Source organism: Balearica regulorum, chromosome 4 (genome assembly GCF_011004875.1).
Source record: "Balearica regulorum gibbericeps isolate bBalReg1 chromosome 4, bBalReg1.pri, whole genome shotgun sequence".
NCBI lineage: Eukaryota > Metazoa > Chordata > Aves > Gruiformes > Gruidae > Balearica > Balearica regulorum.
The window spans coordinates 43,542,965-43,569,760 of record NC_046187.1 but is presented as its reverse complement, the minus strand read 5'-3'; the positions used below and the strand labels follow the sequence as shown (position 1 = coordinate 43,569,760).

Genomic DNA, 26,796 nt, shown 5'->3' with positions numbered 1-26,796 from the left:
CTATGGCCATATTTTCATTAATTCATTTTCCTTGTTATCTATAGTCTGTTCTCCGAAGATTTGAAGAACTGTCTTTCTGCTTTACTTCCCCTGTGATAGCTTAGCATATTCTATTTACTTTTCCTCTTGCTTCATCAAATAATGGTAAGACAATCAAATGTAAACTCAGTTTTAACCACCTAAGAGGTATGGTTTTATTATGCATTACATATGGATTGGGGAAAAAAGTTCAGTAGTAACTAAAATAAAATGTTAAGACCCAGATTTAAAACATGGAATTAAGAAGACTGCAGAGTCACATTATTAATTTTAGGGCAGTTTTTGTCTTTGCTTTCCAAATGTAAGCAAGATCACACATTCAACTATGGTAACATTCAAAGTGTACAGTCCATTGCTGCTTCATTTTAAGCTCTGAGGAAATAAAGTATGAAGTGGTTTTAAAAAAGTGTATTGACCTTATATTCACTTTTATTAAATACATGTTTACACTTATGAAAGCCTACCAATTTAAAATATTAATTTAGATTAACTTATCAATTCTATAAATCACATGTTCGAAAGCACAGTGTTGTCAAACTTCAGTGACATTTACATAAAAAAAAGTTCAAATTTTTATTAAAAATATAACACTATGTAACAGTATATTGCAAGCTAGATGCTTATTTCAAAATAGTATGCAGCATACAAGCAGTGTTTATTTTTTATAGGACTATGTAAAATTACTCTTTCCAGACCTGCAGTTCTTTACATTGTTGGAGCTATTTTACTAATTAACCAGTGAACAGGGAAAAAGACAAAATAGAAATAGAAACAAAATAGAAATTACTAGGAAAGTTGTATGCACTTAAGACATCCTGAGGATAACTGTAACGCTGAAATCAAGGGATAACCTGCATACCTGGCCCATTTTCTGCCCACTGGAAAAAGCCACACTGTTTCTCCTTCCCAAGAGGGCACACAAAAAAATTCTTTCCATTATTGGGACCAATCTTCAACACAGTCTTCATAACACATCGCTTGCCATGGTTACAAAATGGAAAATTCAAGTCAGCCCACTGCCAAAAGAAACAGGTTTCAGGAACAGTTTTAGCATGTGATGACCATTAACTCCTTATTTTAAAACTGACAATAGAAACCGATCTACAAGGGACACCCTAGAAGAAACTCTTTCCAGTAATTTAGAGTTTGATCTCTTTTGTAATCACTAATTTTAGATTATTTTTTTTAACATTGTAACTGTACGCACTTTAACTAGTGTAACTTTAATTGTTAACAGGTTTCTCCATTTAAGCCATTATAGTCATTACTGTCTTGAGTTCATCTATTAACTACTTGGTGGTAGGTGACTGAGTCAAATTCTTCTCAGTCACATACACTCATAGCAAGGAGCAATGGCCACCAGTTGCAGCTGGAAGGTCAGAATAGGTATTAGTGCAGCAGTGGGAGCAGTTGCCCAGGCAGATAACAGAATCTTCATCCTTGGAGGTTTTCAGGATTTTGGTTAGACAGAAACACGGTTGATGTCTAGATCTAGAGTTTGCCATAGTCCTCCTTCAAGCAAGAGGCCAAACTAAATGACTTGTACAAGTCCCTTGAACACTTCTGCTACGCATCTGTTTTACATCACACAAGCAGATTTGCACAAGCATGTGTCTTCTCAGCAGTAAGAGAAGTAACAAACTCTAAGTTTATAACTACTATTATGCTCTTAATTTTAAATACTTTTGCACATTGAATTGAAACTACTTCAAACTTTAAATGGCTTGTATCTGTCCACGCTTACACACTACTGGGGCAAGGAGGCTGCAGGAACAAGTGCTTATTAGAAAACAGGCCGTGTAGTCTTCCATACTTACTTGAAAGTAGTCACACTGAGTTTCTCTGGGTAGAGGACAGGTATAAAACTGCCTGCCCTTGTTTTCTCCATCCTTTCTCACAACTCTGAGACTGCAGAGACGGCTGTGTTTACTGCAGCGAGGATGGCCCACGCTTAACATACGAGTATCATCTGTCATATTAGCTTGAGGTGTGCTGTAATGACAGGTCACAAAATTACTCCTGCATAATATTAAAGGGATTATCAACACCACAGCCAAAGAACTCTCTCCTACTGTTACAATAGCTCACACAGTGTATTTTTACATGCAATGACAGCCAGAGAACTTACTTCTCTAATGCACCATATTGCACCTGTAAAGCTGAATGATTGCTAGTAGTGAATAGACAAGACTGTGTGCTTTTCTTGCAGGTCTGATACCAGTTTTCCCCAGAATTAGCCCATGTTTTAAATTATTTCAAATTACTCAAATTAATCCACAAAACAAAATAAATATTACTACCACTATTATACTGCCCATCCCAAATTCCAACATATTCTAAAAAAGTATTCTGCTCTCAGTGGGAAAAAAGACCAATACCAAGTAATTACTCCAGGTTGAAGGTATTTACATGCTTCACAGAACAGACCTCCACCCTCTTTACTAAAAAGTTACAGTAATGCTCCAAATCTTATTTGGACAAGAAGTAATCCAGCTGAGGGGATGGAACAGTGTTCTCTGAATGGCATAAATTCTTTCTTTCTTTCTTCATTGTGATTAAGACAGAGATTATCTGAATGCAATACACAAGGCTTTATTTAAACACAGTAACATGAAAAAGATTAATACTCTCAAGTGTATCTTTGCAATATATTTATAGAGCAGAAAGGCAGTGATGAAACCTTAGTGAAAAAAGAAATTATGTCATTCTTGTTATCAGCTTAGGAATTTTATGTTCTTTTATGTCCGGAAGATTGCAGTCCTGCAGACATCAGGAGTTTTCTTCCAACACTTCATTAAAACAAAAAAAAAAACCCACAAGTTTTTTGTTGGTTTTTGTTACCAAGTGTTTGGGTTTTGGGGTTGGTTGTTGTTGTTGTTTTGGGATTTTTAAACATTTAAGTTAATGACTTGCTATAACTACCTGTTATCATGATTGATACTCTCATTTGTTCCTTGCACTCCTCTGTATTCTCAATTATCCTGCCTACATCCTCAGTTCTCTGTAATCCTGTACTGAGACAGCAAGGAGAAAGTATATTCATAGAGCCTAACCTGCATAGCCAGTGAGATCCTGTTTCAAAACTGATGCTTCAACAATGCAAGAAATAATTTCTGTATTTCAGAACAGACACATGACCAAGAATTTTGTAGCATATCATTAATATTTCACATTCACGCTGCATAATTTACCACTGTAAGGGACATCTACCTTGCATTCCCATTACCATTGTGTATGCCCGAATTTTCCTTGACAACCCTAATAGGTTCTCACATTTCTCTTAACTGGATAATGGATGTGCCTGAATAGGGCTGTGTAAATAAAAATTCAGGATGGGTAGAGCATTGAAGTAGTTACAATTAGGATAGGGAGGAAAGTTAAGAGAAAATAGTGATGGGAGGCTCATCAAGGTACCTGTACAGAGCTTCGTATCATGGAAGAATGTTGAATACTGCTAGTTGACAAATAATTAATTAGAATATAATCATTCAGCTACTTTCCTTTTGTTATCTTTCACAATGACTTCAAGATCTCTCTAAGCAGATAGCAACTACAGTGCTATCTTAGGTAGAACCATGCTTGTTGGCCTATTAGAGCTATACTATCCTGTCCCATGGGAATAGCTGAAATATGAACAGCTGTTTATTAACAGCAGTACTGGCCAGATGCCAAAATCAGGATTTTTCCAGCAACAGCCTAGGTCATTCAGTGCTTTTGAAATCTGACTGCAATTTTAGCTATCCCAGAATAAGTTACCTCTGGCAGAAATCCAAAGACAACAGTGTCTGAACTCAACAGCACAGTATTCCATTAATTTTCAGGGATAAAGTTGATTTATGGGATTATAAAAAGACTTGTTTATGTTTTAGAATACATACCTGTTTCCTATATTATATTGGTGAATCGAGGGTATACAATCAGTTTTCTGTTTCTTCTGTACATGTCTGGAAGACAGAGGTTGCTGACAGGAGGAAAAAGCCATAGCAGTTACGTGTGTTGAGCAATCCTTGTCTGTGCTTCCCTCTGACTGGTAGAACTTGTTTTGGATTTGATTACAATTGCTTTTTGGAGCAACACACTGAGAGAGTCCATAGGATATTTGGGTATCATTTCTCAAAACAGCTTTGTTACTAAGATCTGTTAAGACAAGAGTTGTAGTTCCAAATGCAGCTTTCCTATTGATCTTTATTTCTGTGCTTGGTTTTCTGAAGTCATTACAAGGGTACTTCATTAAGTTTATATTAAAGGTTGCAGAATCTTCAACATTCTCTGTCTTCGGAACTGAGAAAAAATAAGTTATTGGTTATAATCCAACTGTATAAAGCGATACATCATATTTCTGATCCATATTAATAAGTCATCATACAGGGAGCGAAAGAGTAAATTTACCATACCATCTTGAAAGATCTCAAAACCTGTCACAGATTAGATATAGTACCAAATTTCTTACAATAAAAAAGCTCATGCACTTTTGGAGTCCTGTACAATATGCGTTTCAAGATAACATTACTATTGCTTGAATAGGACCAGATGTGAATAGTACTCTGTAAATGAAAGCTATTGGAGAATTAACCATACAAAATTGATTTTGGCCCAAATATAGGGATTAAAATACTTTTTTTTTTCCCCCAAAATAAGCTTTTATAACCCCACCACTAGGAGATCACAGGGTATGGTACCTCCAGCAGCAATACACTATCCATTTTTAAAGTATTGTTTTACTATTGACACAACAAGGAATATTCGTTTGATGGGTTTTCTAGTACTTTCAGTGTTCCTGTCCTTGCCAAACATTGTGCACACCCAAACTTACTGACCCCTTACTGTAAGAGGCCTCAGAAGCAAGCAGTTCAGACATTTACTTTGCATTTATTTCCTGACATGAACAAGATGTTTCTTCACAGAATCAGAGGCCTGCCTAGTTGACAGTAATAATTCCAAAAGACTGGACATAATTTATTAATGCCAGTTTAATAAATAAGGAGTCTGTAGGTAATCTTTAGTGAGGAAAGCGTGAAAAGAAAAAACTTGATGGGGTCCCTATGTGCAATCTTTGTTAAGGAGCTGTGAAGCCACAGTGTTCAAGAATAGTCTTTTCTTCTACCATATCCAGCAAGTGTCTCCCTCCTATATCTTCTCTCCATACACGGAAGAGGGAATTAAGCAGAAGAAAAATGGGTAGATAAGGCATACATAAGGGCACACTCTCTCCAGAGGCAGTCTCACCGAGAAGCAAAATAAGAATCCCTACATTTTACTCTGAACAATACTTGTTTCCAGGTTCCTGCCATTTTGCCAGTGCTACCAGTTCCAGTGCATTCAAATTTAAGAAAGAATGGGCACTTAGCCTTGCACTTAGCAAAGGTGCAAGGAAATTGAGATGTAATGGTAAATAGTTATCTCTGTCTACAAACTGAATTATTTTGGCTGTATGGCGAGCAGCTAACTTTACGTACCAAGTATTCTGTCCTCAAAAATTCAAAGGTTTCTGCTGACAGTAGTTAATTTTAGAAACAACATAAAAGAAAAAAATGAACAAAGTGAGAAGGCAAGGAATCTTAAAGTTTGAAAACAGAGAGGTAAGTAAAATCATGTTTAAAAAAAATCCTCAAATACCACTCCTATGATGCAAAAATAAGTCTTATTTTTAAAAAGACTTTTTCAACAGTATTCCACCAACACATCTTCAAATTTCAGGCTTTTGTTCACTAATGGCATGTAGCTAAACAAGTGAAACTTAGAAGTAAAGAAGAAAGAACACAATTTTCACAAATCTTAAAATAAAGCATTTACACACATGACATTAGATATTTTAAGGTCCAGCTGACAGTATTAATTCCAGGATAAATGTTAGTTGGTAAATCTGAGAGTGTGGACAGATTAAAACTTTCAGGTTTCTGGCACTGATTTTGCAGGAGAATTATGCAAGATTAGCTTCTGCTTGCAAGAAGTGTCACGTAAGGCACAAAGACATACTTTTATCGATTTCTGACCTGAAGAAAAGGACTTGAGCTAGTGTAAGGTAAGAGTTTCACATACATCACTCCATTCATAAAAGGAATAACTAGAATGAAGCAATACTTTAAAAAAATCTTCATCCTAAAGCATTTATAGAACTTAATCTACAAGAACCGAGATCAGTACCATAAAGTCACTTCTTCACCAGCTGGGAATTTGAAGGCACTTTGAAAAGTATGGCTCAAAGTACCATCAAAAGCTATGGGAATGTGATCTTAAATTCTGATTTCAGCATATACTTTGAGTCATATAGTTAAATTCAGTGAACTTTTAACTATAAGTCCTGGAACCTACATAAAAATATTAATTCTTCTCAGATACAAAAAGCCAGTATACTGTTGACGTGGTTTAGCCCCAGCCGGTAGCTAAGTGCCACGCGGACTTGCTTTTCAAGACCCAGAATAGTGTTCCAGGCAGTGGCATGGGGCACAGGATATGTTTCCAGCCACCCATTGGTTGCTTCCACCATTGTAAGAACATAACACTTGCCTTGGCAGGTTTGTGGGAGCGTGATGTAGTCGATTTGCCATGCTTCCCCATATTTACATTTCAACCATCAGCCCCCCTGCCCTCCAGTTCCAGGCTACTGGCCCCGTTATCCCAGCAGCAGAGCAGCCAGGTAATAATATGTCCCCCTGGAAGGCGGCTGAAATCTTTCCGCATATCTCGCAGCTCACTCAGGGACAGGGATCGAGTAATCACTTCTGGTTCTGGCTCTTCTTCTTGTTCTCGTGATGGCCCCGGTTCATCATCATCTTTCACTATGTGAACCGATTTCCTTGTGTATTTCTTTTTGTGTATAGGGGCAACTGATACTGGTGTGGGTTGATCTTTTGGCTCGACTAAAGTGCCTGTTGCAGGGGTTTGGGTAGCTGCAGTGCCTGTCGCAGGGGCCTGGGCAGCTGCAGTGCTTGTGGGTCCGCTCTCTCCCTCTGGGTGGTGCTGTCTACTATCCAGCAGTGTTTGATAGATTGTGGCCGGGGCCCAGCACAGCGCAGTAAGTTGCGTCTCCTTAGAATCCCCACAGCATTTTCCTTTCAAATATTCTACCATTTTGTCAGGGTCTTGCAATTGTTCAGGAGTGAAGCTCCAAACCATTGGGGGTGAAAAGGTCTCTAGATACCCGCCCATACTCTCCCACATGCCATGCCAGCCCTGACCATTCAGCCTTGGGGAAGATCCCTGGGTGGTACTCTTGAAAAGATTTTTGCTAACCCTGAACAGGAGTGGGAAAGCATTCAGGAGACCTAGCAATAGGAATATACTGGCATGAACATTCCAAGGGTATTCAAAATTCTCAAAAATTGTTGTAACCAACCAAAAGGGAAAAGAGGAGGTGAAAGAGTGGGAGAAGGTATCCCCCCGTCTTCCCCATAGATTGGGTCCAATTATTAATCAATTCTGAAAGGTATTGACCGAGGTACGGGCCTGACCGAAATGCTACATACACATACCAGCTCAGACCCATGACTGTCAATGATATCTTATCATAAGTCATTATCACACAATACAACAACATGAGAACACGAACCCCTCTTCCAGAGGTGATAAACAGCACCGCAGGGATTACATAGAGTAAACACGGGTTTACAAACCAGAGCCATGTGACCAAACAGAACATCATTATGACCAGTGACTGTTTCAGTAACATTATAAATGCTTATAACAACTTTGTTTTAACACACTTGGGTCAGACTTGTCATTATCACAACCCCTCGGGCCCCACGTTGGGCGCCAAAAAGGACTGACGTGGTTTAGCCCCAGCCGGTAGCTAAGTGCCACACGCCGCTCGCTCACCCCTCCCCCGGCGGGACGGGGAGGAGAACGGAAAAACAAGGGCAAAGCCTGGAGGGTTGGGATAAGGGCAGGTTACTGGGACAGCGAGGGAGAGGGAAACAATCAACAACAGTGCTGATAACAGATAGTAACAATGGGTGAGAACAGAGAACGATTTACCGATCCGACATCCAACCGGACGCTCGACCCGTCCCGGAGCCACGCCGACACGCCGAACCCGCCCCTGCCCGACCGGCCCCCTTTGATGGTGAGCATGACGTCACATGGTATGGAATAGCCCCCGGCCAGCTTGGCTCACCTGTCCTGGCTCCGTGTGAAATTAACTCTATCCTTGCCAGAACCAGGACAACTGTTTACAAATATCCTTCAGTTTTGCAACACTAGAGCTAGAAAAATAAGTAACTTGTAGTATGCAGATTTCAGCCACTTCATTGAATAATTCACTATACCATATGAAATAAGTGGAGTATTAGTTTTTGAGGTAGAAAAGTTTCAAGATGGGATCGGTATAGAAATTGTTATAGCTTTATCCCTAAAAAGCCACACACATGCACACTGCTAGACTTTGTTTCTTGGAATATATGTAGCAATTCAAAATGTTTCAGAGCAACAATCTTGATCCAAAGAACTTGCTGTAAATCCCTCCCCAGAGCAATTTACTCACTTTTTCTACAGAAAGTGAAAAAGAATACAAAGCTCCTCTTCACATCGAAAACAGGTGTCAGTGGGAAGTCTGTCCATTGCCTCACTGATTCCTTCTTAGTATCTAAATTTCTATGCAGAAATCTGGAGACAAGCTAGCATGTTACTCATTCCATCTTCCTGTCCCTTTCTAGGTCTCATTCACAGCTGTTTCTGCCCACCAGATCTAGATAGCAGCATTAAAAACCCCATCAAGAGACAAACAACAAATTTAGGTAAGAAATCCAGAATTATCCTTACTCTGAACTTGGAGGAAAAAACCTAGCCCTTGAGAAAGCCAACAACCTTTTCAAAAGGCTACCAAAATATACTGCTTTTGTTCACATGAAAGAATGATAATTACTTTTCTGCCCCCTGGTGATTTCTCTATCAGACATATGCTGCAAGCTTCTAATGAAAAGCAGTGTTGAAATAATAGCATTTTGTCTCACTCTTTGCCCCAATAAAAACAAAGGGTCACTGCAGATGCTTGTCAATAGATTCCCACCTGCACACAAAGCTAGCAAACAGGACAGTTTTAGGGTTTAAGACAAGACAGTTTCCATGATTGTCTGTGTAAGATTTCCCCAAAATCTGACTTTAAGTTAGCTAAAGTTTTACAAATATGATTCATAATGAGACACTTCTACAGTTCTATAGTTCTAAAAACTGCATCAAAACCACAATCCTCCCCCCACTTCCCACTGTAGGTTCCAGACAACCTTTCAATACCTTCAGGCCTTGAAGTCAAACAGGCATCACAAATTTCAGCAGAAGGCTTGTTTATTAGGGTGCAGCGCATACACGTCCACTCCTCTTCAGATTTCTGAGCTACATGTTCATTAGAACATGACCCCCTGCCATATGCCCAGCCAATTAGGCTATTTCTAGTTGGCAGTTTGCTGTGAAACAAAAGAATGATGTTAGTGTTTTGTGACGTTTCTTCTACAAATTGCCTTACACCATGATATGCAAGGAGGCACAGGGCTAGAGAACAAACAGTACAGAGTGTTATGCCTGCCTATCATGCCTTGGACAGCATGTCATGGTCAGAGTTTGATTTATTTTTCTTTTTTTCTTTACTTCAAGGGTAAATCTTTCCAGATGCTGCAGAAGTAATACAAATAAAAATATTTAAAATGAAAATGGACAGAAATTTACTAATTAACTGATGTACTCTCCAGCACAATGGCCCAGCCTTACTCAAATTCCCTACTATTTTCAAGTACCTGAAGCAAAAAACTTGTCGAGAACAGGAGACTGTTTCAGTACTTTTCTCCATTCTTTGGACAAAACGCTAAGAAATGCATTACTGGATGAAGAGCTGTTCAGAAGTTGAACTACAGAAAGTCACACAATCTAGCAAACAAAATTTTTTACTCTCATTTAAATGGCACCCATATCACTTTGTTATAACAGCCAACAGAACTGAAAACCTTAAAAATTATAAAGTCTTTGTGTGTCACTATTTGCTGGAAAGCCTTTTAACACTTAAGAGCCTGTTAAGAATTAAGGATTTTCTTTTTTTCCTTTTTTTTTTTTCCCCTCTTCGTTTTTTTTTTTTCTCCTCATCAGAAAGAGTTCAGGAGTGTCCTAGCTGTGACTAGTGAGCCAAAGCTGTACTCCAGACACCTCTATCGGTTTAGTTTTATTTATTTTCCTGTAAATTATACCACCTCCACACTGATTTAGAATCAGTTACTATTTTACAGTCACTACATGTTACCAAGGACTAATTTTGTTATCATATCCAAATATTGTTAGCATGTTAAATGTAATTTGAACTCATCTGTTCAGTAAAATATGTACGTAAATCTTTAAGTACTATGGTTGATAAGTTGTCAAGCATTTTTCTCCATAGTTTTTGTGGAATTAGGCACTTTTTGGAGACTTTTTTTAATCCCAAGAATTTAAGCACTTCAATTACTAATGCAAATGCTGTACTTGGGAACCATTGTGACACTCCTTAGACCTATCACTTATTCTGTAATCATCATTCTCTTTAAACAGGCTAGATTTCTAAGATAATGGTAGGGATATCCACTACCTACCACATCTCTTCCAAAACAGGAAACATAAGGATAATGAGAACTGCTGACATACCAGAAATCCTGTGCTGTCAAGAGGTAGAACAGACATTACAGTAACATTCACCAAAATACTAGGGCTACATAACAAAACAGCCAAACTAGAAGTGTTAGAAAATGGGTGTTTTCACATTATTACATCAGTTGTTATACTCAGCCATCAAAGATGCATTACCAGACTGAATATATTCAGCATATCAGGTTTTGGAGTTTAATTCCATACCATCCCCCTGGTCCTTCTGTCATGTTGTTCTCTTCCTCCCCCCCCCCTTTCATTTTGGAACATGAAATATGGGCAGAAAAGTGTATTTTTAAGATCCAAGGTACATTTGATTTTTATGATGTAAGTTTATAATGGATAATTTCTTCATTTTTTCAGTTGAGCAAAATTATATGCTACTTGACTTGATCCAAAAACCACTGGGTTAAATTCTACAGTTTATGATCTGCAGCAAGTCTGTCCGATCACACAGGCTCCTTTCAGCCTTCAAACATGAAAAGCTTGGAATGGCAGATAAACCACTGGAGCTACACAGACTTTTATTAGATAACAGTTACTGCATAACAGAAAACAGAGCAGTAGAACAGAGACCTAACCATCAGGATGAGGATAGCACAAGAAACGACCTTTTTATTTTATAGCTACCATTAGCATGTTTTTCACTGAAATATAGTGCTGTTTAATTATTTGTTTAAAAAATACCCCAACAACAAAAAACCTTACTACTTGTTCTAGAACAGAGAAAGAGATTTTTCTTTTTTTCTTGCATCATTTTCTAGTTATCTGACTCAATGGAACACTGCTGTCTTCCTACCCTTCTGCAAAACATTTCTCATTATTACTTTCTGAAAATAGAGCAGATTGGGGTTATCAGCACGTGAAATATTTATCTTCCATGCTGGAATTTTCTATATTTGATCTGTACTCAAAGGCAATTTCTAAGCTTTAACCAAAATCCCTTCAGCCATCTGAATCTTGAAAGAAGGTTGGAGGTGGGAGAGGGATTTGTGTGTTCTGTACATCTTATAAAAAAATATATACACACACACACTAATGAAGGCCAAGTTTGCAAAGTAAAGCAGTATCTTTTATTATATTGACAGAGCCTTTATAAAAAGGCAAGATTCTGAAACCTCAAATGAAAATTTTCAAGAATAACTTAGGTATGTAAGAGTCTGAAAAAAGTGCTTTTGGAGCTTTTACCTTTTGACCCTTTGTGATATCAAATGCATTTTGTGCTTTTCTAAAATAAAAGGAGGAAAGCTGCTGGTAGCACAGTTTATGTGGAACTGAAAGTGTCTCTGTGGCACACCTGCAGTAAAAGCTTTCCAAATCTGATGAGGAAGAAAAAAAATCCTAAGCCCTACAATATTTGCTGCACTCTGAATTTACTGAAGTTTTAGTTTTCCTCAATGTAACTCTACAGCCAGAACAAAATTGCAGATACACAGCTATCTAGATATTCTAGGACTGAAGGGGCTATCCTATGAAAAGAAATAGACACACAAATTTCTACCTTCTTTATGCCATTCAACTCAAGCTGTGTGTAAACATCCAAGCCTATTATATTGATAACACCAAGAACAAGGGGCAATTTTTGCAGAAGCAGTGAATATTTCTGAGTACTCTGAATTGTTGTATAAGTCCTACATTTATTAGAGTAATAGCTATTTCATAACAGACAGGGCTTTTGAAAGAAATAGCATCAAAGGATCAAAGCTTTTAACCAATTTTAAATACCAACGGCCAAAACATTTTTCTTTTGCAAAGTCAAGTGAATTTAGATAAAAAAATGCACAAGGAACCATTCTATTTGAGAATCTATGTCCTCTTACTGTAACAGCACTTTGAGGTTCTTAAGCACTTTGATGCTTCAGTGTTACAAAGTTACCATCATACCTAACATTGACAAGCTGTGGATCCACCTTTTGACACTGAGAGCAGAAGTAAGTCATCCTGTTATTCTCTCCCAAACGACACACAGTGATCTTCCCATTGCACTGACCACAGGCTGGGCGCTTGTATACTTTGCAGTGTTTGTAGAGCGGAGACCCAGTTTTGCAGCACTAAAACAAAACAAGTTTAAAACCCAAGTTAGAGACCCAGTATAAATTTTATGTCAGGCCTTCTACAAATCAGCCAAAGCTAAAATAAAAATCCCTACATAAACTGACAGCTGAATGACTACGTAAAGATATTTAAGGCGCACTCATGACAGCTATCATCTGTATTTCATATTCTTTTATGAAAATAGTTGACTTTAGATCAGGTATAACAGTGTCTGGAATTCTCCACATAATGGAATAAAAGGCAGAAGACAAAAAAACATAATAGCATGGTGCAAGCAAATATATGCTAGGGACGCCCTGAGTTCAGCTGGACCAGCCAGCTCTGATTCAGCACCAGTCATCTTTGACTTGGCACCTGCAGAAGTGTTCTTGAAGAGCAGATAAGCTCCAGTCAATGCACCATAGAAAACAAAAATATAACAAACCACAAAACCAACACCACCTTCCCTCATCCCAAAAAGGACCAAAAGCACACCGCAGGGCCAGCTCAGACCTGACGCTGCAATCTGGGTTAATGAACCTTCCCAAAACCTGAAGTAGTAAGCAATGCAGAAACATTCCAGAGGTTCTGTAGGAGTCAGGTAGCACCCACTAAAGTTGCTCAGCTTCACCTTAGCACTGGCCATGCCAGACAAATTGGCTTATGAAAAGCCACTTGGCACTATGGCAAGCTCCACAGATCCTGGCAGAAAGTCATATTAAATTAAGCACAGTACAAGCCCAAAGGGCACAGAGACCTAAAGAGCCTCCAGAGGGCTGACAAGCAGGCACATTTCATGAGGCAATTCACATGGGATCAGCATAGACATACCCCAGCTAAAACTGGCAGAAAAACAAACCAACAAAAACTCAAATGAGAAAAGCCCAGTAGAGATGCAGCCAACTCTACAGAGCCAAACGAGTTTCTGCGCTATAATCGCAGTTCCTTGGACAGAGTTCAAACGATACCACAGCTGGCCCAGAAATATCAGCCCAGCTCTGGCAGGGTTCAATAGCTTTAACTCCATAATGCATGAAGACCCTTGGAGTTCTCCCAAAATACAGGTGTCTGAGCACAACATAGTTGCTTCTGCTGTGCTCTTACTCATCAGCCTCACCAAATGAGAATGCTTTTGCCGGTACAATCTAGTAATTCAATCAGAAGGAATTACTAATATACATTTGCATGAATATTCACAAGCACTTTGCTTCCTCCTCAAGATTTCTCCTCAAGGTTTGCAGTTAACTTAGTAGTAGTAGTTTCCTCCCATACAGTTATTTAAAAACCAAACAAAAGCAACAAGTTTTTTCTACATAAACAAGATTCCTCATCTTTGCATCTGTAAGGTGTTACTACAAATGATATAGTATGATTCCTACAAACATTCTATAACAGTCTATAAAAATGATCAAGCACTACCCCTCGCATTAACCAATTTTCGTTATGTTATCTTAAAGAGACTTCAGAAGAGGGCTAGCTCTCCTTTAAAAGCACTTGACTGGTGAATACTTGCTAAGTGTAGATTACAAAAGTTTTGAAGACAGCTAAACTGTGCTACAGAAAGTTTAACTTGTTCGTTTAGTGTCAGTCTAAAAGCCCATGACACATTTAAATCTCCTAGTATTATAGTTGTTGCAGAACCAGATGCTATCTCTTTACTGGTAGACTTCACTATGAAGTTTGGAGAATGAAAAAAATTCCCTAGCCAACAGACTAAACTACTCTTCAGTGGGAAAGGAGACTATTATTTAAGCAGACTATTAAACAAATTACATTGTTAGCCTTTATGACTGAAAGACACTATTAGGAAAATTAGGTGCCCTCCTCCTAGCCTACCAAAAAAAATTTTAGCCGCACTAGCTCCTTGCCTTTCACGAGTACCAAGAGAAAAGAATTTCACTGCTGCTGTTCATTTCTCTGCATGCAGCTTAAAAGAAAAACATCCAAGAATTTGGTCAAATTGTCTCTTTTTCTATTCTGGAAAGTTAAAGAGCAACCAGGAATTGCAGAGGGGAAGAAGTGAAATCCTACTGAAGTTGAGGCAGTAGGGAGAAGCTGGAATTGATTTCACTTTAGCAACCAAAAACATTGTTTCAGTTAGGAAAAAAAGTTGTTAGAATCTATTTAGTCAAATAAATATACTTGCTATTTCAAGTTTCATAAAGGAAGCCACACGAATTAACTTCATACTTCCCTGGGGCAATCTCTAGTTATCAGTTTGAAGAGTCACCTTAATGTTATCTTACATGTAAGTGTGTGCTTAACCTACATTAATTCTGATGTGTTCAGAGTGACATTACAACGGATGCACAGCAAAACTGAACCGGCCCTCAGGCAGCATCTGTCAAACTCTTCTGCTGCAACTGGGCCTGGTTGTGCACATTCTTACAGTCTAGACTCCCCCACCATTCCACCATTTTACAACTCACAATTAAGAGCACACAAACTAACATTCCTATTTATGGAAATGCTTGTCCTGTTGGACCTTTTTTACTGTTTTCACTAGATGATTACATACAGCTAATATGCTGGAGTCCAGTTTTGGAGGTTTCTTAGAAACATGCGCCAATACCTTATAAAAAAGCAGGGTAAAATCACGTGTCATTTTCACCAAGTGACATATGTGCTCATCTGTCAGTTGGCAAACCTGTAAGAGAAGAATGATTTTTAGAATATTACAATACTAATGGACAACAGCAGAAAGACCTATAATGCAGGGGCACTTTGACCACCCTCAGCTGTAGTGGAATTGGACTGCTTTCTGTCATGATAATTCTCTGATTTCACATTATATGTATCATCTCAGTAAAACAGTACATCTTCATATTCTATACCACACAAACTCACTATGTGAATACCAAACAACGTACTTTGCCTCATTCTTACCAAACATTAGGTAAAAATTTCATTTGTCTTCCTCTATATTGACCGAAGAGTTCCTGATCACAGGAATCACGTGGAGTTAACAACTCTTAGTTCCCTCTTAATTTCCTCATGGATTATGATACGACCTATCTATCATCAGAGGCCCTTTCCTGTGAGAGATCTTTAGGAAGAATACTTGAGCCAAAGGCATCACAATTAGAGAGACGTATCATCCAAATACAATTTTGTTAAAAACTCAGAATTTTAAGTCACATTTTAATTTCCTCTGCCAGCCCACATTGCAGATACATTTAAAGTCCTGACTGATCCTATGAAGAACTTTCAGAAATATTACATTTAAAAAACCTTTCAGTTACTATCTTCACCAGCTTTCCTTTACATTCTATGTAATTTCATTCTGTTTTGCAAACACCAGAGTTCTTTTCAATCAGTTTGGAGATGCATGCTTGAAGATGTCAACAAGAAAAAAGTATGGCAAACCATGGTAGAAAAGCAAATGATGCCAGCTAGCAGGACAGGAAGTGGAAGAAGCAGCTGCAAAAATAATCAACTCTACCACATAAACTATTTTGGGTAGTAATTGAACAAAGAAAACCTGAGCACTGTTCATTTTCCTTTATTTATAGGTTGACAATTTAATGGTGACACAACAAGATATCAAAGTCAGGATTTGGAAGTTAAATGAATTCCCTATTAAGGAGAGGTTTCAAGTTGTAAGACAGGAGGCTTAGCCCCACAAAATATGTCCACTCAGAGGCAGGCAGCAACAGGTTCCAAGGAATGCTATGACAAATATCTCCAGTTACAATGATAAAACATTAATTTAGCATCTTAGAATAATTTAAGAAATGTCAGATGATAAAACAAAGGTAAGATGATGACAAAACATTGTATAAATATTTATTTACATTCCTAATACTTTAGTGTCATTAAAAACAATCTTGAGACATTTCACCAACCTTAACAGCTGGATGGAGACCACTGTCAAATAGCGCTTCATTTTTTATAATATTTCCCACTCCAGGTAATACTGCTTGATCCAGTAACACATCACACAACATGCGGATTTTCTGTTGCTTAATCTCACTTTCTGCTCTTGAAAAGCTAAACTTTGGAGAACAGACATCCAAACTTTCCATTATTCTCACCTTCCGCTCACTCTCAGCTGCATTTCTGGAAGAGAAAAATACATTAAAATTTATTTTTATTGTAATTATATGCTAATATAGCAGTATTGTTTTAAAAATAACACATGAAAGTATAATAGAACATTATATGCAGATAAGAGAAACCATGAAAATACCGGTGACAGGAAGGGACATAGAAATTACATTAACCACCCCTCTCAAAAACAGGTCACTGATACATGCACCTGATCCCACATACAAGAATTCATCCTCATTTTGTTCATATTAGTTTGAAAAATAATTGTCAATCCTTGCTTTAAAACTACGTATAACATGGAAAGACCATGTGTCTGGACCATCAAGCATAACTAACAGTATGGTTATATGATCAGTAGTTACAACATGACAATAAAAGATCATTTCCTTAAACCTTGATTAGGTTAAGCAAAATCATAAATTGAAGAACAAATTATTTGAAAATAATACAGTACAAAGTCTCAGGCTTACATAAGCTTTTATGTTTTGTGACATTAAATATGCATATGTTACTTGAATTTACATGCTCCTTTTTACCCAAGAGTCTCAAATGCTTTAAAATCAAGCTTGTTGTGTTATTTTTTATTAGCAGTGAGAAGTACAATGCTGATGGACAAAACCATCCACTTAATGTCAATTAGAACAATTATACCAATTTGCTTCCAAAAAGAAAACAAAAATAAAACCACAACCTTGGGAGCATAATTTGAAACCAGTAATCATCACAGGTCCTTATTCTTTTTAAGGAAGTGAGACTTGCATGGAAGTTAAAGGAGCAATGGGGTTCAGCATTCAGGACAAAATTAAATCCAACTTTCATTCCCAGTCTTGACACTATCTAATGAGGTTATGGCATAGAACAATTTTAACTGTATGTAAACTCTGATACATAAGTAACAAGTAAATTACCATACCAATAAATATGATATGTTTAAAAAAAATTTGGTTTGTGTCTATGAATGCTTTGACCTCATCCAAACACTTAACAATTTGTATGTAATTTTTTCACTATGTTTTTAAAAGAATGTTATAAAAAGAAATAAACCAAGCTGTGTTTAAGTTGGTTAGTTTTTGATTTACCTGTACTCTACTGTTACCTCAAAAAAACAAACAGTATCCTCTGTAAGTTGTATCTCCAACACTGGTAGTGCTCCATTTCTGCCTTTGCCTCCATCAGGATTAATGTGCATGGAACCGTTCATACCGAAGTGAATCCTCAGAGAGAAAGAGAGTTCTTATGGGTATTTTAACAATATTTCCAAGCATTACACTAGTCTTTTTTGAAGTTATGAACTATTCTTACCTAACCAAGTCAGTATGTATATGCATACATTCTAGTCATTAAGAATAACATGGCAACAAACATACTGCTCAATTCCCAGAGAAGAACCGTCCCCAAGTCAGAAACACTCCAAAACACACAGCCATTTTTCAGTGGTCTTCATAATTCATTATACAGAAGTCAAACCTGATCATCAGGTAACACACTTTTCTGGTGTATCGCACTTAAGAATTTTTTTCACTTGACACGCTGGTCTTTCAACATAGGTTCTTAAGTCCTCAGGGAGGTTGAAAGAAATGAGACTATTTACCAGACAATTTTCTGTTAAATCAGGCAGAAGTTACCTCGTACGAAAGGAAAGATTTCAGTGCTCACATTGCCAACACCGTTATCATATCAAAGCTAGTTCCAATAACACCATAAACAAAGTAATTAACATCTGCCATATGTTGTTTTCTGCTTTTTCTTTGCCCACAACCAAGGCAAAACCTGCAGGTCAATTAAAAATTAATAAAAGAAATAAACTGAAAAATGCACAGATGGCAAAGGAGTGGAACAGACTCTTTCAAGCATTCCTTTTACAGATCACTAATGCTTTAAGAGGTCTTACATTTTATAATATATTCTACTGGGAGCTAGTATACTTGAGCAAAGGACAAGTTTGACTATGGTCTCATACATTTTATTTATTACAAATTCACCTGGTGCATTCAAGTCCTAAAAAAACATAAGACAGAGTGTCTTATTTCTACACACTGTGTATCAGAAAAGGTGGATTATTTTGTAGCTACAAGAAGTTCAAACTACACAAGTGGCCAAAGAAATGCAACATCAGGTGCGTATTTCCTTTTAACCCCTCCTTGTTACATTTCAGGAAGGACAGGCATTTTAAATATTTCCAGATAGGTTAAGACAACATTTCATTAAGCATAGTCTTAAAGTCAACTCTTTATGTAATTTCATCATAGCATTTTTTCCTTTTTTTTTTTTTTTTAATTTTTATAAGCCTGTGTCTTTCCAAAACTCTTTTCTTACAAGTCAATTCACTTGATAGAGTTATTTCAGCCACTTTTATTTTCAATAGCCATTTTCAACTCTCAAGTGCCATGAATAGTACTGCACAGGCTTAACTAGTCAAATTTCTTTTCAAACTAAACTCTTACATCTTGCTACCAAATGGTAATGGACTAAATGCTTCCAGAAAGTTCTTTTAAAAGAAAGAGCATTCACATTAATAGCTGATGGTTTCATTTATCAAGCTTCTGTACATTGTTTAAAAGGAGCATTAAGACTCACAACTATTAGCTATCTTAGTCATCACTACACATTTACATTCAAGACCCTTGAGAAATTTACAAAATTTCATTCCAATAGGTTTCATTACCTTTGATATCCTGAAATCTTCTCAGTTAAATTACAAATATAAAAGCCATGCTAATTAAATCTATGATCTGATACTCAATGATATCCAATAATAAAGAGTTGATGATTTTTTTATGGGTTTTAGAATTATTTAGTGATACACAATATTGTAAAAATCTGCTTACATTTAAAACATTTTTCCCCATGAAAATAAAAGATTAGTACCAGCACAAACTATTATATGGAGATGTAAAAAACCAGTAACAATTCACATTATCAAGTTCTAAGGGCCAAGATGTAATATTTCCAGTCAGGGCAGTGGATGTCTTTCCTTTAAAGGATTTGGAGTAAACAATTATCTATTTTCTAAGAATATTTTTGTCCATTTCCAGTTACGCAAAACCATACGTGCATTATCAATTTTCAGAAACTTTGCTAAACCATTTATCACTCCAAATTTACGTTAATAGCACACTACAGAAACTAAACCCAGGACAACTTCTGTCACATAACTGTATCATTTCCATGGCAAAACATGCAGTCCATGCAAGTCTCTCCTACACAACTTACAAGCATCAGAGAATTTCTTTTCAACTTTCATTGATTAAAGTGACTTACAAGGCAAAATTGAAAAAAAATGCATCCTCAGATTTTCCAAAAACCTTTACTTTCTTCAGTGACTTTAATGTCCTTGTTTAAACAGACATCAAAAAGTAGAAGTACTAATTTCTTCAGGAGGTTTCATTCATACTCCTAAAAAAAAAGCTTCAACTGCCCACCATGGATTTCAAATTTACTGAACTTCATTTGCTAATTGCTATCTGCAACATGGCAACACTTCAGAAGTATGCTTCTCATTTGCAAGTCAGGCAAGCAGTAGCTAAACTGTATAAAACAATTTCATGGCCAGGTTATCTTCTCCCATCAGGCAGCCATTCCCCACTTGAGAAAATTCAAGAGTGTAAAATGAGTTAACCTTTCATGGCCCAGTCTTTCACAAGACATGTCTGACTAAGTATTTCAGCATGACTACCAGCTTTTTACAGATAATCTTAGCAGACAAGAAAAGCTGGTTTTCTTACATTGAGAAACTATGTATAGATACAGAATCTGTAAATCAGTAACCCTGCTCATTACAAGAAAGTCCTGTATTTGAGAGTTAACTTGAATAGAGAACTAATACATCCTCTGAAGGCATACGCCTTATTTCCTGTCCAAATAACAATACTGGCAGCCAATCTTAGACTGCTGTAAGCTATATTTTCTGAAGCCTTCTTCTACATCTCCTCAACATCTTTAAGATGCATAAAATAAATTTCTAAAACAAGAGAATGAAGCTCTGCATTATCACATAATAAATAACTTCTACCTCCTGTGTAGAGGAGACTTTTCCTGTATATAACTTCTACAGTATTTCCAGTCAGTGACATGACTAAAGGGACTTCTTAAATACAGCTTCTGGAGCTACAATAACTGATGAATTGATTAACCTTTTAAGCTTATTATCAGACTATAAATGAAGGTTGTTTTCATTAAGTACAATAAGGTATTGCATTGGCTAGAAAACTTAAGAATTATTTAAGATCTTTCAGGGTCAAAGAATTATATTTTTCATATTAGAACTTGACCAAATTTTCTTTCTCTTTGAAGAGAACTTTTGCAAAATGCTTACCTACATTCCTTAAATAATAGCTTTTTTCTTCTGGTAATGTAATTCAGTCTGTTGAAACAATGTTTTCTTATTGTATAATTTATTCCTTTACTTATGCGACCAATTTTTAATACATGCAACAGTCATTTAAAAAAGGCTAACATCTGTATCAGTTACCTGCCATGCTTTTTTTTTAATCGTCCTTTGTAACTGACTTATCTTTTTCTTTTCAAAACCTGCTTTTTCTTCTCCATTTCTATTTAAGAAAGTATAATACAAAGCAAGAGAAACTGATTAGGATCATAATCCTATCCTTCACAAGTACGAGTTGCTCTAAACACATACGCAGTCCTAACTAGTTACTTGCATTATTGCCATGTAAAAACTGGTATATGCTTGTAAGACTGGTTGCATTTCTCTAACACTAGGAGAAATAAGCATATAGCACTATATTTGATAGCTAGCAGGCCCCTGCTACCAAAGATCAGTCTACACATCATGCCAGGTATTTACTAATAAATCACTGCCTTCATTTATCCAGCATGCAACCACTATAAACTGTTGTACTCACAGCCAAGCATTTTCAGTTCCATCTCCCTCCTGTAAAAGCAATGCCATTGGCAAAATACTGTCACAGAATTGTAAGCTATTTGTTGATATTATTGGGTTTAAGTCAACAAAAATCACAACCTTACACATTTGTTCAAGATCAGTCACTAGGAGACGAAGCCTACACTGAAAGTAGAAGCGATGTTGTTTTCCCTTTTAAAGATTTAGCAATATTAGAATTATGTTGCAAGTAGAAGGGTAAAAGAACAGTATTAACTGCAAGGCCTACCTATTCGATATAGGGACCTTTTGTATTCTATATTAATTGCCATATGGAATGAGAGGAGATTTTTAAATAATCCATTACACTGTGCATTTGGTTAGATTTTAGCATATTGAACTATGGCCACGGCCAAACTAGTAAACTAGATTCCAAATACAACTTGGTCGTTAGTACAAGGAGATCTCCAAGGGGTTAAAGCATTTGACAAAATCCTAAACATGCCAACAAACCCCTAATAAGCTCTGCAAAGCCTGAACAAACAATGATTTGGCAGTTTTACCATTTGTTTAGGAGACACAGTTTCACTAGAAAGTTAAGAATTACATTTATGATACCCAAACCATTCACCTGCCAAATTTCAAGCCAGAGTTCAAACCAAGGAGTGATTAATGTTGTTTAAAGAAAGGCAGCATAAATGTATACACATGGAATATTTTAAGTTTGGCAATTTTTTCACACAAGTTTACTATCAGAATTGAATCATTAAAAATAAAGCACAGAATCTCACTCTAAATTTCTTAAGGAAAGTTAAAAGAAATTGCAAGTACAGTTTGTAGTGGAAGATATTAAGTAACTGTAACTGCATGCACTTCTCCAAGTTTTGTCCCTAGAAAATGCAATTTCCTGTTTGAAACAAAGTGTTTCAAGGAATAACTGTCCTTTTCAGATACCTTTACATGGAATCTTAGGCTAGGAATAAAGCAGTAAATTATCTGAAAGCGTAAGTGACTATATGCAGTATTTCCAGCACTGCAGATAGGCTGCTGAGAAGTTTCTCCCATAACACTAACTTTCAAATCTCTGAAAGTGACATTAGCAAAAACAAGACAACCCCCCGAATACATACAGGCTGAATGCATAGGAAGCCTTTTTCTCCCCTCTTACCTCAAAGCTTTCTGATCAAAATACATGAAAAGTTCCTTTCCCAATGTGTCCACACCCCTGTAAACATGGCCAATAAGGAAATCATGACCAGAGGTCCTCTCCTCACTTGCAGCAGTCTGAAAATGAGCACACACACAAAGATTAAAACAGAATTTATACTACTTTGATTCTAGCATCAGCACACATTCAGCAAGTAGCTGTATGAACAAATTTTCCAACTTGGACATTATTAAACCTTCTCTCCTTAAATAGCTCTATCAAAACCAACAAGACTATTAACCCAGGAAGCAGTCACTATTGCTAATGCTATCATAACTTAGCTCATTCTTTCCCAAATTGAAACAATATATCTTTTTTATCAGGGTATTTTATGCCTTTTCCTTCACGTCATGAATTCACAATAAGAGTTTCAGGCTAATGTAAACTAAACAGGTATAGTTTGAATACTTAATACTTATCAGAGTGTCAATTCTGCCATTTGCAGACCTACATCCTTCTCCAAATGCCTCTTGCTGGAGTTTCTTATCCAAGCTAATAATATGTTTTCAGGGTTTCACATGGGGCATTGTGTATTACAGAAAAGCCTCCACTGAGCCCACAGAGATACTTCTCTCTTCCTACTAGTTGAAGTCTAATCTCAGATGATGCTGAACAGCAGGTGGGACACTAGTAGAGGACAAGAAAAAGATAATTGTAAGATTGAAACAATAATCTTTTCTTGCTTAGCACACGAAACTCCACTGAAATTATAAGGGACCTCTACAGGTTATCTGGTCCAAACACCTGCTCAAAGCAGGATTGACTTAGGTCAGGCAGCCCAGGGCCTTGTCCAGTCAACATCGGAATAGCTCCAGGGATGTAAACGCTCGTCTCTCTGGGCTCTTGTTTTAGGGCTTCGCTATTGTCATAACGGAAAATTTTTCCTAATGCCTAATCAGAATTTCTCCTGTTGTTGCCTGCATCTGCTGCCTCTCATCCTACCATGCACCTCTGACAAGTCTAGCACTGTCTCCTCCGTACCCTCCTTTTAGGTAGCTGAAGAGAGCAACAAAAACCCAGTTCTACGAGCCTTTCCTTGTGCATCATGTGCTTCAGCCTGCTAATTATACCAGGGAACTCACTTTAGTATGTTATCTTTTTTCTACTGGGGAGTCAAAAACAATAACTTAGATGCAGCCTCGCAACTGCTGAACAGAGGTAAGAATCACTTTCCTGAGCCTGCTGGCTAACCTGTTGTTAGCACAGCCCAGTAAGGGGCTGGCCCTCTTCCTTGGAAGGGCACCCTAGTGTCTTGGACTCAGCTAGCATATGACCATAGGTTCATTTTTTTCTGTGGAGTTGTTTTCTGTGTAGCCAGCAGCCAGGCCTGTGCCATTGCATGATACTACTCTGTTCCAAGTGCAGGCCTCTGCAAGTCCTGTAAATGCTGAACTTAAGTTTCTGCTAGCCCATTTTTCTCAGCCTGTAAAGGTAGGTCCCCCTGACTAGCACCTCAAGGTCCCCAGAAGGTCCATTCAGCCCCTGCCGAAACCTGCAAGCAATATATTCACTTCCATCGGAGCCTGAACTGCAAGGCACAGATATGTGTAGCAGAGCTTCAATCACAACACTCAGTTGCAATGTAAATATGTATGAAAGCGACTAGCAAATCAGCAAGGCTTCAGCTAGTTAGTGAAATTTCAAAGCTATTCTCTATATAATCTCCCACTGTATTATTACCTCAAAATTATATACATTTAGAGGGTTTTAATGTTATTATTCTGTCAAGTAGAAAAATAAAAATATTTTTGCATAACATCAACATAATTTACTTTGCCTGTTATCATACTATGAAGAAAGCAAAACTTTGCTCTCACGTAAACAGTTCATCCCTTCCAATAAAAGTATTAAAGTTGGTGTGCAACAACATTTATTTTAGTTTTAAGCCACTCAGGTTTTTTTCAACTAAACCAGAGTAAGAAGTGACCAAGATGAAAAACTAACTTGTTTTTTCAAAATATTCTAGGTTAAATTCATACCACTTTGGTGTCAGGCAAGCCCTTACAGTCATCATAGCATGAACTCTCTTCAACAATGTAGTTTTCAGGAGCAGCCAAGGCTTTGGCCATGGTTAGCATCCATTGCGAGATCTAAAAAGCCCAAGACCCTTATGACAGTCATTTGCCAATGACTAGAGTCTGCCCTGAGGTGACTTTTACTGTACAGAGTTATGAACTTCAATCTATTTTAGGGAATCAAATTTCTTGTTGAAACCATAGGAGCATAACTCCTTACTTCAAAAAGCTTAGTCCTGAAAGACACAAACCTATAAAGACTGATCTGTTGACTGCATACCTTGAACTACATTCTTCCTTAAATCGTTCTTTCGCTGAAGCACTATCTTATTGAGCCTTAATCACAAACTCTCCTACGCTGCCTTATATACACTGAAGGTGGGGAAAAAATTCCCCAACTTTCTGTCTGGAGGCATCCAATATACTTACTTGGGCCACAAGCAACACACAATTTCTCACAGCTGAGCAAAACCAGGCATAAAAAACCCAACTGCTAGCCATCTCTGTAATCAAAACCAGAGGACCATATGTTCACAGCTCATCAGCGAGGCCTGACTACTGACATCCCAACCTCTCCTTCTACCAGAAGGTCTCACGAGACCCAGCAGAGTTTTATACTGGTGAATTATTTTGTCCTACCAACAGAAAGGATTAAAAACTAGTAGAAAAATTACATACTGTGTACAATGAAAGCAGATATGATACTCTTTACTTATTTAGTTGGTCTAATTATTTTAAAAAAATAGTTATAGAAGTAAAAGCTCCCTTTCTACAGGCCAACGTGTACCTTTCTCCATCATGGTTCATTCAGACTTGTGAAGACTTATGAGATTACAAAAAAATTAGAATTAGGAACTGCTACTATAATTTTCCTTGCATTGTAGGTTTCCTGAAGCTAAAGTGTGCCCTAAGTGAACAAGAGCAATTCTAAAAGATTTCCCTCATTATTTCCAAAACCCCCTATGTTTCTACAGCTTCAGCACCTCTTTACAGAGTCGTCCTGCGAAGGCTTATTTGTTATGTTGAAGACCAGAACATTTTATAATTTAAAGGAAGGATAAAGACAGCGTGTACACACCCACCCCCCCCCCCACACACACACCCCTCCCCCGGTCGACGGCAGCCGCGGCACAGGAGCTCTGCCGCAGCCGGGGGGGCGGGAGGAGAGGCCGCCATCCCGCACCACCCATCCCGCTCCCTGCTCAAGCCCGACGGCCCCGCGACCCCGCACCCCAGCGGCTCCTGATGGCTCTGAGGTGCATTTCCTTCTCCCCAAACCTGGCGGCGTTTACCGCCGCGCACATCCAGGAGCTCAAGCTCTGCGCCCCGCCGCCCAGCCCTGCGCTGCCCCTGTGGGAAGGCGGCTACTCTTCCCCGGCCCCTCACCGCGCTGCCGGCTGCGGCTGGCGGAGCGCTGCCCCGCACTCTCCGCACCGCCTGGCCCCGCCGCACCCGCGCCCGCAGCCTCTCTCCGCACAGAGTGCAGCCCGGGCCCTCCACCATTGCCGCAGAGCACCACCAAACGCTCCGCACCGCCCGCCTCTTCCGTTCAAATCTGCCGCTCGCTTGGGGGCGGTGCTGCCGCGCCCTGGTCGCCCCACCTCCGCCCGGCCGGTTTGGTTACTGCGGGGCTGTTGTGGCTGCTGCGGAACGTCCGCGGCCCGTGGGGCAGTTGAGTCCGAGAAACCCCGCGGGTGCTCTTGACCTGCCCCTCACGGCCCCGCGGGCAGGCGAGGTCCAGCCGCGGGGCTGGGCGAGGGGTGTCCGCCGGTGGGTGCCGCTCACGGCGCGGGGAGGGGCGGCCGCCGGCGGCCTGGAGCAGGCAGGAGAGGCGGGCCCGGCCTAACCCGCCGCCTGTTTCTTTTCCAGTCCCGGCCTGCTGGTGTTTAAGCTTAGACTGCCCTTTGCATGGGCGGGAACGTTAATCAAAAAGCTTTGTTTTGTGAGACCCTTCAGGGAAAACACGGTATATCCTATTTATTTTGTTCTGAAGTGTGATCTTATAATGT

At 38.4% G+C, this 26,796-nt stretch overlaps 1 protein-coding gene across 1 annotated transcript; it reads right to left on the bottom strand.

The window, feature by feature from the left end:
* On the bottom strand, nucleotides 1-26,366 carry NEIL3 (nei like DNA glycosylase 3). The gene is made up of 10 exons (XM_075751928.1): nucleotides 26,174-26,366; nucleotides 22,734-22,849; nucleotides 17,802-17,936; nucleotides 16,518-16,731; nucleotides 15,245-15,319; nucleotides 12,523-12,689; nucleotides 9,268-9,437; nucleotides 3,918-4,320; nucleotides 1,857-2,031; nucleotides 1-1,055 (listed from the first exon to the last, which is right to left on the bottom strand). Exons 1-10 carry the CDS (start codon nucleotides 26,288-26,290, stop codon nucleotides 879-881), a joined length of 1,749 nt encoding a protein of 582 aa, XP_075608043.1. The 5' UTR covers nucleotides 26,291-26,366; the 3' UTR covers nucleotides 1-878.
* Nucleotides 26,367-26,796: the final 430 nt, after the last annotated feature.

What these genes read in the sequence shown, in the direction of transcription:
- NEIL3 (XM_075751928.1), bottom strand. Translation starts at nt 26,290, where the DNA reads ATGGTGGAGGGCCCGGGCTGCACTCTGTGCGGAGAGAGGCTGCGGGCG. An exon ending in CCACAGCTTGTCAATGTTAG is followed by an intron (nt 9,438 to 12,522) that starts GTATGATGGTAA and finishes TTTGTTTCACAG; the next exon opens with CAAACTGCCAACTAGAAATA. An exon ending in TTTGACTTCAAGGCCTGAAG is followed by an intron (nt 4,321 to 9,267) that starts GTATTGAAAGGT and finishes ATTTTTTCTCAG; the next exon opens with TTCCGAAGACAGAGAATGTT.